The sequence below is a fragment of the Carcharhinus amblyrhynchos genome, chromosome 15, assembly GCF_965287045.1.
Source record: "Carcharhinus amblyrhynchos chromosome 15, sCarAmb.v2.hapA, whole genome shotgun sequence".
Classification (NCBI taxonomy): Eukaryota; Metazoa; Chordata; class Chondrichthyes; order Carcharhiniformes; family Carcharhinidae; genus Carcharhinus; species Carcharhinus amblyrhynchos.
In genome coordinates, this window is record NC_137338.1 from 5298073 (window position 1) to 5313910 (window position 15838).

General features: G+C 46.8%; 1 protein-coding gene across 1 annotated transcript in view; it reads left to right on the forward strand.

The window, feature by feature from the left end:
- LOC145353043 (arsenite methyltransferase) overlaps positions 1 to 15838 on the forward strand; it is a 40551-nt gene that overhangs the window by 4331 nt on the left and 20382 nt on the right. Inside the window, exons 2-5 of the mRNA XM_080203373.1 lie at positions 1266 to 1396; positions 3582 to 3732; positions 7863 to 7999; positions 15491 to 15560. Of these exons, the coding sequence (XP_080059499.1) occupies positions 1266 to 1396; positions 3582 to 3732; positions 7863 to 7999; positions 15491 to 15560 (489 nt within the window). The remainder of the gene's footprint in view (positions 1 to 1265; positions 1397 to 3581; positions 3733 to 7862; positions 8000 to 15490; positions 15561 to 15838) is intronic.

Here is a 15838-nt window from a genome sequence, read left to right on the forward strand (position 1 = left end):
GAGGGAGCTTTACTCTGTATCTAACCCTGTGCTGTCCCTGTCCTGGGAGTGTTTGCTGGGGACAGTGTAGAGGGAGCTTTACTCTGTATCTAATCCCATGCTGTACCTGTCCTGGGATTGTTTGCTGGGGACAGTGTAGAGGGAGCTTTACTCTGTATCTGACCCCGTGCTGTACCTGTCCTGGGAGTGTTTGATGCGGGGACAGTGTAGAGGGAGCTTTACTCTGTATCTAACCCTGTGCTGTACCTGTCCTGGGGGTGTTTGATGGGGACAGTGTAGAGGGAGCTTTACTCTGTATCTAACCCCGTGCTGTACCCGTCCTGGGAGTGTTTGATGGGGACAGTGTAGAGGGAGCTTTACTCTGTATCTAACCCCGTGCTGTACCCGTCCTGGGAGTGTTTGTTGGGGACAGTGTAGAGGGAGCTTTACTCTGTATCTAACCCCATGCTGTACCTGTCCTGGGAGTGTTTGATGGGGACAGTGTAGAGGGAGCTTTACTCTGTATCTAACCCCGTGCTGTACCTGTCCTGGGAGTGTTTGATGGGGACAGTGTAGAGGGAGCTTTACTCTGTATCTAACCCCGTGCTGTACCTGTCCTGGGAGTGTTTGATGGGGACAGTGTAGAGGGAGCTTTACTCTGTATCTAACCCCGTGCTGTACCTGTCCTGGGACTGTTTGATGGGGACAGTGTAGAGGGAGCTTTACTCTGTATCTAACCGCGTGCTGTACCTGTCCTGGGAGTGTTTGATGGGGACAGTGTAGAGGGAGCTTTACTCTGTATCTAATCCCGTGCTGTACCAGTCCTGGGAGTGTTTGATGGGGACAGTGTAGAGGGAGCTTTACTCTGTATCTAATCCCATGCTGTACCTGTCCTGGGATTGTTTGATGGGGACAGTGTAGAGGGAGCTTTACTCTGTATCTAACCCCATGCTGTACCTGTCCTGGGAGTGTTTGATGGGGGGACAGTGTAGAGGGAGCTTTACTCTGTATCTAACCCCGTGCTGTACCTGCCCTGGGAGTGTTTGATGGGGACAGTGTAGAGGGAGCTTTACTCTGTATCTAACCCCGTGCTGTACCTGCCCTGGGAGTGTTTGATGGGGACAGTGTAGAGGGAGCTTTACTCTGTATCTAACCCCGTGCTGTTCCTGTCCTGGGAGTGTTTGATGGGGACAGCGTAGAGGGAGCTTTACTCTGTTTCATTCAGGATGACTGAACGTGAAAATAGAACAAAAATGTAATTGGTTCTCTTCTGTTATTGGCCTCAGAGTTACTATGGGAAACAACTGAAAAGATCTGAAGATTTACAGACCGATGTAACTTGCTCAAAACCATGCATCCCATTAAGTAAATCAGCTTGTGAGGCAATGACACTCGTCCACCCGGAGGTTACACAAAGGTATTCAATTTTCAGGGAATTGCCTTGTATTGATGCTGATGGGAAACTGTGTGAATTTGTTACACCTCATTCCACACAGAGGAACAGAGACAGGCTCTTCAGCCCCTCAAGCCTGTTCCTCCCATTCGGTTCGATCACGGTTCTATACCTTGACCCTAGCTCCCTCCTCGTTTCATAACTTTTAGGCCAAGTGAGTGTCTATCATCCTGCTTTTGTTAATTGACCTTGACCTCAACAGCTCTTTTTGGAAGGCCGTTCAGATCCCACTTTGTGTGAGGGAATTATCCCTGATATTCCTCCTCTTTAGCATCAAGCCATTTGGTACCGGAATCCTCCCACCAGAGGATAGAATTCCTCTGCGTCTAATCTGAAACCCCAGCCCTCCCCTTTATTAATTCCTGGGGCTGGATTTGACAGTCTCAAAGAGCAAAGAAAATTACAGCACAGGAACAGGCCATTCGGCCCTCCAATCCTGCACTGACCAGGCTGCCCAACTGAACTAAAACCCCCTACCCTTCCAGGGACCATATGCCTCCATTCCCATCCTATTTATCCAGAAAGTCACTATCATATCTGTTTCCACTACATCCCCTGGCAGCGAGTTCCAGACACCCACCACCCTCTGTGTAAAACACTTGCCTCATACATCTCCTTTAAACATTGCCCTTCGCACCTTAAACTTATGCCCCCCCTAGTAATTGCCCCTTCCACCCTGGGAAAGACCTTCCGACTATCCACTCTGTCCATGCCCCTCATAATCTTGTAGACTTCTATCAGGTCGACCCTCTATCTACGTCGTTCCAGTGAGAACAAACAATTCTTCTCCAATCTCTCCTCATAGCTAATGCCCTCCATACCAGGCAACATCCTGGCAATTCTGTTCTGTACCCTCTCCAAAGCCTCCACATCCTTCTGGTACACGGCAACTGGTAAAGGATTTGAAAACAGGGCAATGCCTTACCATCCCATTGCTGACTTCTCTGAAATCTTACATGGGGTGTTGAGGTGGTGTTGGGCATCCTGGGAAGACACCCACCCATGAATTTATTGAGTCTTTGAAGTTATGAATTAAAGGCCACTTAAGGATCTCATCCTGTCTGTGTTGATATTTTACCCACACCAGGGTCAAGCACCTTGTGATCCTGGGCCCATCAGAGGCACACTCCCCTCAGGTCATTCCCCCACCCACCCCACATCCCACAACCTGTGGGAGCTAGACCCTCCTTCCCAACACTACTATTGTCACACCCCTCTGCACACCTTTTTTAAAGGGTGCCCCAATCCCTCAGCAGAATTGTAAGGATAAAAGTGAAGAACCCTCCCATGCACACGGGGAACCCCCCCACCCCCACCACAGGACATCCCCAAAGGAAGCCACACTTTTAGCAGCAGCCTGCCAATGCAGACTCGATGTAGGTTTGAGGTGCAGAGTGGCCTCCTTCTGCACTGTAGGGACTCTATTGCCAGAATTGTACTGCCTTGCCCGCTTGAGGCTTGCAAGATTCCGCCTGAGGCCAATGGAGAATGTTGTTCCGCGAGCCTCGCCTGCCCTGGAATCGGGATGGGCGCGCTGGTAAAATTCCGGCATATGATTCTCTGCCTCTTGGCACTGCCCCCTGGGGGTTGTATGTACCTGTGCACCCCTGGCATGGTTTCGTCACCTGGCTCCCGTTGCTCCAGAACCTGTTGTAAACCTCCCCAACGTGATGGGAAGGGCCAATGGAGAGATGATACAGAGGGGAAGCCTGTTAATGACCTGATAATGTATTTAAATGAGGTTTCTGTCTTTCCTGGGAGTTACATCACTGGCAGGTAGCTGGGACGATCGTGTCACAAGATCTCACCCATGAGATTCTTCTCTTTGGTCTCTCGCAAGCTTTTCACCCACGTTGCTAAATTTGACAAACGCGAGAGCAAAATCCCAGCCTCTGCATCTTTTTATTTCTTTGTCTCTATCTTTCCCTCTCTTCCTTTTTCTGTCTTCCACTCTATCTCTGTCTTTGCATTCATGTGAGTGTTTGAGTGTTTGCATCTGTGTGTGTGTGTGTGTGTGTGTGTGTGTGTTCCTCTCTTTCCCTCTACTGCAGTCTCTCTGGTTCTTCCTGTCTCTTGCCACCTCTCTGTCTTTGGCAATCTCTCCCTCTCTTCCTCTCTGTTCCTATTCATTTTTCTGATTGTTTTCCAGATATTTTGGATGTGGACTTGTAGTCCCGGAGAAGCTGGAAGGATGCAAGGTGTTGGATCTGGGAAGTGGTTCTGGTCGAGACTGTTTTGCCCTGAGCAAACTGGTGGGGCCCAATGGTCACGTAACTGGAGTGGACATGACAGATGAGCAAGTAAGGCAACAGGAGAATAATTAACATTGTAATTGCTGCTCTCTCAACTGGACTCCTGGATAACTATTTATTTGGATTAATCCTACATTTCCTGTGAGTGTTTGCGGCTTACTTCATTCTTGGAGTCACTCACTGGTCCAAGATTTTATTTGTGAGCCAAAGTGATAAGCAATATTAAGTTATTTGACAGTGGGATACCCTCGTTATGAAAACCAGTCTTGAGGTCAGTGAGGTCTTGAGGTCAGTAAAGGGAATATCGGGGGGGTTTCTTCACGCAGAGAGTGGTGGGAGTGTGGAATGAGGTGCCGGATAAAGTGGTAAATGTGGGGTCACTTTTAACATTTATGAAAAACTTGGACAGGTACATGGATGAGAGGGGTGTGGAGGGATATGGTCCAAGTGCAGGTCAGTGGGACTAGGCAAAAAATGGTTCGGCACAGACAAGAAGGGCCAAAAGGCCTGTTTCTGAGCTGTAAATTTTCTATGGTTCCTATGGTTCCATGAGGTGCCCTGCCATGCTGTTATTTATGAGAATACTGAAGAAATTTCTTAACTCACTGATCTAACTTAGGGAGTAAAAATGATAGCAGCAATTACCTAGCTACCATCCTGTAACACCTCTCCTTAAGATTTTTGCTGTTCCTGAATTAGAACATAGAACATAGAACATAGAACATTACAGCGCAGAACAGGCCCTTCGGCCCACGATGTTGCGCCGACCAGTTACAAAAACAATGACCCACTAGCCTATACCAATCCCTTTTCGTCCATAAACCTATCCAGAGATCTCTTAAACGCCCCCAAACTAGACGCATCTACAACTGCAGCAGGCAGGGCATTCCAATCCCTCACCACCCGCTGGGTAAAGAACCTACCCCTGACATCCGTCCTGTAGCTACCCCCCCTTAATTTAAAGTCATGCCCCCTCGTGCTAGCTTTCTCCATCCGAGGAAAAAGGCTATCACTATCCACCCTATCTAAACCTCTAATCATCTTATATGTTTCAATAAGATCCCCTCTTAGCCGCCTTCTTCCCAACGAAAACAACCCTAGATCCCTCAGTCTCTCCTCATAGGACCTCCCCACCATACCAGGCAACATCCTAGTAAACCTCCTCTGCACCCTCTCCAACGCCTCCACATCCTTCTTGTAATGCGGGGACCAGAACTGCACACAGTACTCCAAGTGCGGCCGCACTAGAGTAGTGTACAGTTGCAACATTACACTGCGACTCCTAAATTCAATCCCCCTACCAATAAACGCCAAGACACCGTACGCCTTCTTGACAACCTTATCTACTTGATTCCCAACTTTCAGGGATCTATGTACACACACACCTAGATCCCTCTGTTCATCCACACTATTCAAAGTCCTCCCGTTAGCCCTATACTCGACACATCTGTTGCTCCTACCAAAGTGAATTACCTCACACTTCTCCGCATTAAATTCCATCCGCCACCTCTCGGCCCAGCTCTGCAACCTATCTAAGTCTCCCTGCAGACTATGACACCCTTCCTCACAATCTACCACACCTCCAACTTTGGTGTCATCAGCAAATTTACTAATCCACCCAACTATACCCTCATCCAGATCAAGAATGCTCTCTGCCTCCTTGCAGGTTTCTGCTCTGAGCCTTCAATCCTCCTCTATTCCCCCTCCTTCACTCAGGTCTAGAATTGCACAGGCTTAACTGGGCAAAGATTACAGATTTCCTTCCCTAAAGGACTCTAGTCAACCAGATGAATTTTAACATCAATCAATGATATCTTTATGGCCACTGTCAGGATCTCAGACCAGAACCCCGATAAAGCCAGACTGACCCCAGTAATATTTCTATTTTTGACATAAATATGAGGAAAGGATTCTTCACCCCTTTTGCTGACAAATTAGGGATAGTTTATCAAAACAAGCTTAATTCAGAACACAGTTTAAGTGAGTCTCTAACAAAATAAATTTAACTCTTTAATAGTTGAACAATCTTTAAACATGAAGAGAAATAACTCTAATTTCTAACTTATCACTGTTTCATTTCCAAATAAGCAACATTCATTGGAGTGACTTAAAACCTGCTTTAAGTATAGTTAGCATATTTGCTACTAATCAGAATAGAACATTTTGGAGCTGCCAGAGAGACTTTGCCAAGAGAGAAAGAAAGTGAAAGAGAGCGAGAGAGGGAAAGAACAGACTTTTTTTTAAATAGCTCCAGGCACAACTGAACACTTATCTGAAACAGAAAGTTGTCTCTCTGCTACAAGCTTAGCTCCGGTCATTAACCATAGCATTGCATGACTCTAACAAAAAACCCAGCTGCCATTCCCTTAATGAAATGCCCCAGGGCACCTTTTCATTTATAAACAAAAGTCCGTTAGCTCTCTCCTAAATAAACACTATGTGGTTAAAATGAGTGATTCTTCTGCTGTCCAGCATGATTTCCAGACAAACCAACTGCCTGTAAAAAAATACAGAGGCCGGGATTTTCCAGCTGGGCTCACCCCAAAACCAGAAATCCCGCCCGAGGTCAATGGACCTGTGCTTTGTCCGTCCCCCTCCCGCTACAATTCCCGTGGCGGGCAGGATGGGAAAACTCCCCCCCAGAGTGTTATGCAGAAACATAAAGGCCCTGATTTTACGGCACGCCCACCCTGAAATCGGCTTGCGGAATGGCATTCTCCACTGGCCACGGGTGCTGCCTTATGAGCCTCGGGCCAGAAATATTCCAGCAAAAATATTTCAATAGCAAAGTATCATCACACCACAATGCTGAAACCAGATTTAAATTTCAGATTTACTAACAGAATTCAAATTCCACCATTGCTTGGAACCCATGTCCCCATTAGCCTGGGTCTCTAGATCACTGATTCAGTGACATTAGCACTACACCATCACCTCCCCTGCCTTCAGGGTGCTGCGCCCATCCTGGGAGTCTTTGATGGGGACAGTGTAGAGGGAGTTTTACTCTGTATCTAACCCTGTGCTGTACCTGTCCTGGGAGTGTTTGATGGGGACAGTGTAGAGGGAGCTTTACTCTGTATCTAACCCTGTGCTGTACCCGTCCTGGGAGTGTTTGATGGGGGGACAGTGTAGAGGGAGCTTTACTCTGTATCTAACCCTGTGCTGTACCTGTCCTGGGAGTGTTTGATGGGGACAGTGTAGAGGGAGCTTTACTCTGTATCTAACCCTGTGCTGTACCCGTCCTGGGAGTCTTTGATGGGGGGACAGTGTAGAGGGAGCTTTACTCTGTAACTAACCCCGTGCTGTACCTGTCCTGGGAGTGTTTGATGGGGACAGTGTAGAGGGAGCTTTACTCTGTATCTAACCCCGTGCTGTACCTGTCCTGGGAGTGTTTGATGGGGGGACAGTGTAGAGGGAGCTTTACTCTGTATCTAAGCCCATGCTGTACCTGTCCTGGGAGTGTTTGATGGGGGGACAGTGTAGAGGGAGCTTTACTCTGTATCTAACCCCGTGCTGTACCTGTCCTGGGAGTGTTTGATGGGGGACAGTGTAGAGGGAGCTTTACTCTGTATCTAACCCCGTGCTGTACCTGTCCTGGGAATGTTTGATGGGGGACAGTGTAGAGGGAGCTTTACTCTGTATCTAACCCCATGCTGTACCTGTCCTGGGAGTGTTTGATGGGGACAGTGTAGAGAGAGCTTTACTCTGTATCTAACCACGTGCTGTACCTGTCCTGGGAGTGTTTGATGGGGGCAGTGTAGAGGGAGCTTTACTCTGTATTTAACCCCAGGCTGTACCTGTCTTGGGTTTGATGGGAACAGTGTTGAGGGAACCATACTCTGTATCTAACCCTGTGCTGTACTTGGCTTGGGAGTGTGTGATGGGCACAGTGTAGAGGGAGCTTTACTCTGTATCTAACCCCGTGCTATACCTGTCCTGGGAGTGTGTGATGGGCACAGTGTAGAGGGAGCCTTACTCTGTATCTAACCCGGTGCTTTACCTGTTCTGGGAGTGTTTGATGGAGACAATGTAGAGGGAGCTTTAGTTTGTATCAAACCCTGTGCTGTACCTGTTCTTGGAGTGTTTGGTGGGGACAGTGTAGAGAGGCATTCACTCTGCATCTAACTCATTCTGTGAATGTTAGCTTGTTCCCTTACTAACCTCTATTTTTGCTCCAGATCCAAATCTCACGGAAGTACATCTCATATCATCAGGAGAAGTTTAATTACAAGGAAGCAAACGTGGACTTTGTCCAGGGATACATTGAGAAGCTGGGAGCTGCTGGCATTCAGTACAACAGATTCGACATTCTGATGTAAGTAATGAATGGGGATGGTAGCGAGGGATTCACCAGAGAAACAGACCGGAATAGGGGGGTGGCAGCCAGAAGAAAGCTAAACCTTACAGGGCCAACCTTCAGGACATTTGCAAGGCCCATGTAAATCCTATGAAGTCCCTGAGCCACCACCCAATCCTGTAGGCTCAGGGGTCATTGTTGTCCAGTGACTCATTAATGATCCAAATTGACATCCCACCATCACCACAGTGGACCCATCCTGCCCTAAACTTAGTTTATTAGTGTCACAGGCAGGCTTACATTAACACTGCAATGAAGTTACTATGAAAGTCTCCTAGTCGCCACAATCCGGTGCCTGTTTGGGTACACTAAGGGGCAATTTAGCATGGCCAATGCACCTAACCAGCACATCTTTTGGACTCTGAAAGGAAACCTGAGCACCCGGAGGAAACCCACACAGACACGGGTAAAATGTGCAAACTCCGCAGAGACAGTGACTGAAGCTGGAACTGAACCCGGGTCCCTGGCGCTGTGAGACAGCAGTGCTAACCACTGTGCCACCGCGCTGCATTAAATATGACCTTGCTATTCAATAAAGGAGAGAGCGAAAAAAACGGACAGTTACTGGCCAGTTAGCCTGATATCAGTCATTGGGAAAATGCAGAAAACCATTGTTATGGAGGTGTGAATAAAGAACTTGGAAAATCAGACCTTGATCTGGCAGAGGCAACATGATTTGATGAAAATGATTTGATAAAAGTCTGCATGGTTTTGAGGATGTTACTAACAGCAATTAATGGACGTGGCATATCTAGATTTTTAGAAGGCACTCCACAATGTTCTGGATGAAGGGTTATTCGACAAGGCGAGGGCTTTTGAGGTTGGGAGTGATCTGTTAGCATGGAGAGAGGATGGTTTGTCAACTGATAGTAGAGAATAGGAACAACAGAAACATTCAGGTTAGCAGATTGTAATTATTGGAGTGTGACAAGGATTCGTAGTGGGGCCTCCACTTTTACAACCCATATCATTCAGGGTGGAACGGTGGCACAGTGGTTAGCACTGCTGTGGCAGGGACCCAGGTTCGATTCCTGTCTGTGTGGAGTTTGCACATTCTCCCCGTGTCTGCATGGGTTTCCTCTGGGTGCTCCAGTTTCCTCCCAAACTCCAAAGATGTGCAGGTTAGGTGGATTGGCCACTTGCTTTGTGTGTCAAAGGGATTAGCTAGGGTAAATATATGGGGTTACGGGGATAAGGCCTGGGTGGGATTGCAGGCACGGTGGGCCGAATGGCCTCTTTCTACACTGTGGGAATTCTATGCTAAATTAGTGATTTGCCAAAGTAGTGAGAGCAACATAGGTAAGCTCACTGACGACACGAAACTAGATGAGACATTAATCTGTGAGGAGGGCACTGCCAGGCTGTAAGGAAAATGGGGAGAAATGAGGGATTATTTGCTTAAGTGGGAAGAATAAAAAATTCCAGTTCTTTTTAAGTAGTGCTGAAGAATTAAATGCTGCTTTCAGAAAGATGTGGGAGTCCTCGTGCATGAAACACAGTGAGCTGGCGTGCAGGTACAGCAAGCAATTAGGAAGTCAAATGGCATGTTAGCCTTTATTGCAAGGGGATTTAGAATGCAAGAATACAGAAGCCTTGCTGCAGTTGTGTGGGACTCAGGTTCAGAAAATAGAATCACAGAATCTCTACAGGGCAGAAGGAGGCCATTCAGCCCATCGAGTCCACACCAACCACAATCCCACCCAGGCCCTATTCCCATAGCCCCATGAATTTGCCCTAACTAGTCCCCCTGACACTAAGGAGCAATTTAGCATGGCCAATCCACCTAACCCGCACATCTTTGGACTGGTTTGGAATACTAGGTGCAGTTTTAGTTTTCTTATTCAAGGAAGGATATGCTTGCCTTGGTGGCAGTACAACTAATGTTGGTTGCTGGGATTCGGGGGTTGCCCTATGATCAGAGGCTAAGTAAATTGGACCAATGCCCTCTGGAGTTTAGGAGGATGAGAAATAATTTCCTGGAGCAGGGTTTTCCGACCTCACCTGCAGATGGGATCTTCCAGTCCTGCTGAAATCAACAGGGATTTGAATGGCCCACCACATCCATAAGGCCATAAGATGTAGGAGCATATATAGGCCATTCAGCCCATCAGATCTGATCTACTGTTCAATGAGATCAAGAGTGACTTGATAATCCACAACTCCAATTTTCTGCTTCATTCCCATAACATCAATTTCCTTCCTGATTAAAAATTTGTCTATCTCAGCCTTGAACATACTTTAGGGCCCAGCCTCTACAGCCCTCTGCGGAAAAGAATTCCACAGATTCACTAACCTCTGAGAGAGGAATTTCCTCCTCATCTCTGTCTCTGGGCAACCCCTTATTCTGAGATTTTGACTCTCCCACAGGGAAGCAATTCTCAGCATTCACTCTGTCAAGTCCCCTGAGAATTTTGTACGTCTCCATATTCTCATTCTTCTAAACTCCAATGAGTACAGGCCTAACCTACTCAACCTCTCCTCATGCCTCTTCTCTGGAATGTGTCCAATGCCAGTAAGGTGCTCTTTTGGGGAGTCAATTCAGACTTGATGGGCTGAATGGCTTCCTTCTGCACTGTTCTATTGTCCTATGGATTTGACAGGGTAGAGGCTGAGTGGTTGTTCCCCTGATAGGGAATCAGAATAAGGGGTGCCATCTCAGAATACAATGTTGACTATTTCGGACAGAGCTGAAGAGAGATTTCTTCACCTGCAGCCTTGTGAAGCTTTGGAATCCTCTATCCAGGGGAATATGGATACTCACTCTTTTGAGTATCTCTAAGACTGAGATCAGAGTACTTGTGGACTCTAGGGGAATAAAGGATACGGGTGGGAAAGTGAAGTTGAGAGAGAAGATTAGATGTGATTGTATTGAGGCTGTGTGGCCTACTCCTACTTCTAAAAGGTAAAAAAAAATTACAGCATGCTGCTGTGCAGAGGGACCTGGGTGTCCTTGTGCATGAATCATAAAAAGTTGGTTTGCAGGTGCAGCAGGTAGTTAAGAAGGCAAATGGAATTTTGTCCTTCATTGCCAGAGGGATGGAGTTTAAAAACAGGGAGATTATGTTGCAGCTGTATAAGGTGCTGGTGAGGCCACACATGGAGTACTGTGTACAGTTTTGGTTTCCTCACTTAAGAAAAGATACAGTGGCACTGGAGGGGGTGCAGAGGAGATTCACTAGATTGATTCCGGAGTTGAGAGGATTGGTTGATGAGGAAAGACTGAGTTAACTGGGATATATTCATTGGAATTCAGAAGAATGAGGGGAGATCTTATAGAAACATATAAGATTATGCAGGGAATAGATAAGATAGAAGCAGGAAGGTTGTTTCCACTGGCAGGTGAAACTAGAACTAGGGGCATGGAAGTAAAGTAAAGGGGGAGTAAAGTTGTGGAGGAACTTCTTCACCCAAAGGGTTGTGAATCCGTGGAATTCCCTGCCCAGTGAAGTAGTTGAGGCTACCTCATTGAATGTTTTTACGGCAAAGATCAATATATTTTTGAACAGTAAAGGAATGAAGGGTTATGGTGAGTGGGCGGGTAAGTGGAGCTGAGTCCACGAAAAGATGAGGCATGATCTCATCGAATGGCGGAGCAGGCTCGAGGGGCCAGATGGTCTACTCCTGCTCCTAGTTTTCATGCTCTTATTTCTCATGCTATTTTGGGGGCAAGCTGGCAGAAACCTGACTTGTTTTTCACTGAATTTTTCAGATTAAGGGTTTGATCTGAAGGTGATTCAAAGATTTGGTAGGGTGGAGGAACTCAGAGAAACTACTTCCTCTGGTTAGACAATCAAAAACGAAGGGAAATAATCTTCAAATGAGAGCCACAGTAACAGGAGAGAAACCAGGAAATACTTCGTCACACAAATGGTGATGGGAAGCTGGGACTCTCTCCCCAAAAGGTTTGTGTTGCAGGTGGACAGTTGGAGCTTTTAAAATTGAGATCATTCGATTTTTATCCAGCAAGGGTACCTAGGGATAAAAGTTAAGGCAGGTAAATTGAGTCACAATGCAAATCATCCATATCTTAGTCAGATGGCAAAAGTTGGGCAGGCACGGTAGCACAGTGGTTAGCACTGCTGCCTCCCAGCGCCAGGGGTCTGGGTTCGATTCCTGGCTTGTGTCACTGTCTGTGTGAAGTTTGCACATTCTCCCTGTGTCTGCGTGGGTTTCCTCTGCGTGCTTCGGTTTCCTCCTGCAGTCCAAAGATGTTCGGGTTAGTTTGATTGGTCATGCTGAATTGTCCGTTGACAGGGGGACTAGCAGGGTTAACATGTGGGATTACGGGAATAGGGCCTGGGTGGGATTGTTGTCGGTGCAGACTTGGTGGGCTGAATGAACTCCTTCTGCAGTGTAGGGATTCTATCATTTTATGATATTCAAGGCGCTGAGTGAACTTTTTTTGTTCTTATGGGCCAATACAGTGCATTTCCTACTTTGTTACATACGTAAGAATATTCATATGAATTAGGAGCAGGAGTAGGCCACTCAGCTCCTCGAGTCTGCTCCATCATTCAATAAGATCATGGCTCATCTAGCTGTAACCTTCTGCTTTACCCTAATAACTTTTCACCCTCTTGTTAATCAGTACTCTATCTAGCTCTGCCTTAAAGATATTCAAAGACTCTGCTTCCACTGCCTTTTGAGAAAGAGAGACTCAAAGCCTCCTAAGAGGAAATAAATTCTCCTCATCTCCATCTTAAATGAGCAAGTCATTATTTTTAAGCAGTGACTGCTAGTTTTTGATGAGGGAAGGTTTGATTGAGGTACCTAAAATACTCAACGCGATTGATAAAGTCAATGTTAACCAAATGTCTGCCCTTCTAGAACAATCTAGAACAAGAGGCCATAGTTATAGAGTAAGAGGGAGGAGGTTCGCGGCAGAGATAAGGAATAGCCGATTCTCACAAAGGATTGTGAAACTATGGAACTCACTGCCCCGCAGTGCAGTGGATGCAGAATCAATCAGTGGGTTCAAGAAAAATATAGATAAATATTTGACCAAAAGCAGGATAATGGGCAATGGGAAGAAGGTATGGGAACCTCGGGTCAGTAGTTTTAGCTGGGGGAAGGGTAACTATGAGGCCATTAGGAGAGAATTAGGAAGCATTGGTTGGACTAGGAGATTACAGGGACTAGGAACGTCTGAAATGTGGAGTTTGTTCAAGGAGCAGCTACTGTGGGTCTGTGATAGGTATGTCCCTGTCAGGCAAGGAGGAATTGGTAGGGCTAGGGAACCGTGGTGCACGAAAAAAGTTGATTTGTTGGTTAGGAAGAAGAAGGAGGCTTATGTTCAGATGAGGCTTGAGGGCTCGGGTAGTGCAGTAGAAAGCTTTAGATTGGCTAGGAGGGAGTTGAAGAGGGAGTTAAGAAGGGCTAGAAGAGGGCATGAGATGACTTTGGCTGATAGGATTAAGGAGAATCCTAAGGCGTTCTATAGGTATGTCAAGAATAGAAGGTTGGTCAGGGCAAGATTAGGGCCAGTTACAGACAGTAGGGGGAAGTTGTGTGTGGAACCGGAAGAGATTGGAGAGGCATTGAACCATTATTTCTCTTCGGTGTTCACACAGGACGATATGAATGTAGCTGAGGAGGTCACTGGGGTGAAGGGGTGTAAAATAGAAAGTATTGTAGTTGATACAGAGGATGTGTTGGATATTCTAGAAGGGTTGAAAATAGATAAGTCCCCTGGTCCAGACGGGATTTACCCTAGGATTCTATGGGAGGCAAGAGAGGTGATTGCAGAGCCACTGGCTCTGATCTTCAGGTCGTCGTTGGTCTCTGGTATAGTACCGGATGATTGGAGGACAGCGAATGTTGTCCCATTGTTTAAGAAGGGGAGCAGAGACTTCCCTGGGAATTATAGACCAGTGAGTCTTACTTCTGTAGTGGGCAAGGTTTTAGAAAGAATTATTAGGGATAGGATTTATAGTTATTTGGAGAGTAATGAATTGATTAGAGATAGTCAGCATGGTTTTGTAGCGGGAAGGTCGTGCCTTACTAACCTTATTGAGTTCTTTGAGAAGGTGACCAAAGAGGTGGATAGGGGTAAGGCAGTGGATGTGGTATATATGGATTTTAGTAAGGCGTTTGATAAGGTTCACCATGGTATGCTTCTGCAGAAAATGCAGATGTATGGGATTGGTGGTAATTTAGGTACTTGGATCAGGAATTGGTTAGCAGATAGGAGACAGAGGGTGGTGGTTGATGGTAATTATTCATCATGGAGTTCGGTTACGAGTGGTGTGCCTCAGGGATCTGTTTTGGGGCCACTGCTGTTCGTAATCTTTATTAATGATCTGGATGAGGGTATAGTTGGGTGGATTAGTAAGTTTGCTGATGACACCAAAGTCGGAGGTGTGGTAGATTGTGAGGAAGGGTGTCGAAGTTTGCAGGGTGACTTGGACAGGTTGCAGAGCTGGGCCGCGAGGTGGCGGATGGAGTTTAATGCGGAGAAGTGTGAGGTAATCCATTTCGGTAGGAATAACAGATGTGTTGAGTATAGGGCTAACGGGAGGACTTTGAATAGAGTGGAGGAGCAGAGGGATCTAGGTGTATGTGTACATAGATCCCTGAAAGTTGGGAATCAAGTAGATAAGGTTGTTAAGAAGGCATACGGTGTCTTGGCGTTTATTGGTAGGGGGATTGAATTTAGGAGTCGCAGCGTCATGTTGCAACTGTACACAACTCTGGTGCGGCCGCACTTGGAGTACTGTGTGCAGTTCTGGTCCCCACATTACAGGAAGGATGTGGAGGCTTTGGAGAGGGTGCAGAGGAGGTTTACCAGGATGTTGCCTGGTATGCAGGGGAGGTCCTATGAGGAGAGACTGAGGGATTTGGGGTTGTTTTCACTGGAAAGAAGGCGGCTAAGAGGGGATCTTATAGAAACATATAAGATGATTAGAGGTTTAGATAGGGTGGATGGTGATAGCCTGTTTCCTCGGATGGAGAAATCTAGCACGAGGGGGCATGGCTTTAAATTAAGGGGGGGTAGTTATAGGACGGATGTCAGGGGTAGGTTCTTTACCCAGAGGGTGGTGAGGGACTGGAATGCCCTGCCTGCTGCAGTTGTAAATGCGCCTAGTTTGGGGGCGTTTAAGAGATTGGTGGATAGGTTTATGGACGAAAAAGGAGTGGTTTAGATTAGTGGGTCAATGTTTTTTTTTAAAAATAAGACTGGTCGGCGCAACATTGTGGGCCGAAGGGCCTGTTCCGCGCTGTAATGTTCTATGTTCTATGTTCTATGAAGCAGAGTTGGGATGAGATGGAGATCAGGCAGGATTATGTAGAATGGCAGAGTGGACTCAATGTGCTGAATTGCTGACTCTCACTCCTAATTCCTATGTTCCTACAAGAGAAAGCATCCTCCCCAGAGCCACAGTGCGAAGACCCCTCAGGATCCAGACCCCTCAGGTTTCAATCCAGCATCTTTGCTCATTTTTTTTTCAGCTCGAACTGTGTCATCTGCCTGTGTCCAGATAAAAAGGCAGTCTTTGAAGAGGCCTATCGGGTCCTTAAGGTTGGTGCCGCGCTGTCGCTGGAGACCAGAATGATTACTGTTCTTAGCATTAAATACTTTGTGTGTTGGGGGGGAGGGTGGGGGGGGTGGCTCTTTTGGGGGGAGGAGTGTTCAGGACATTTCAGAGGCTCATAGATGTTTGTGTGCAAAATGTTTCACCACTGAGCCCATCATTCCATTTGGACAGCACACTGGTACAGTGGTTAGCACTGCTGCCTCACAGCGCCAGGGGCCCAGGTTCGATTCCAGCCTTGGGTCACTGTCTGTGTGGAATCTGC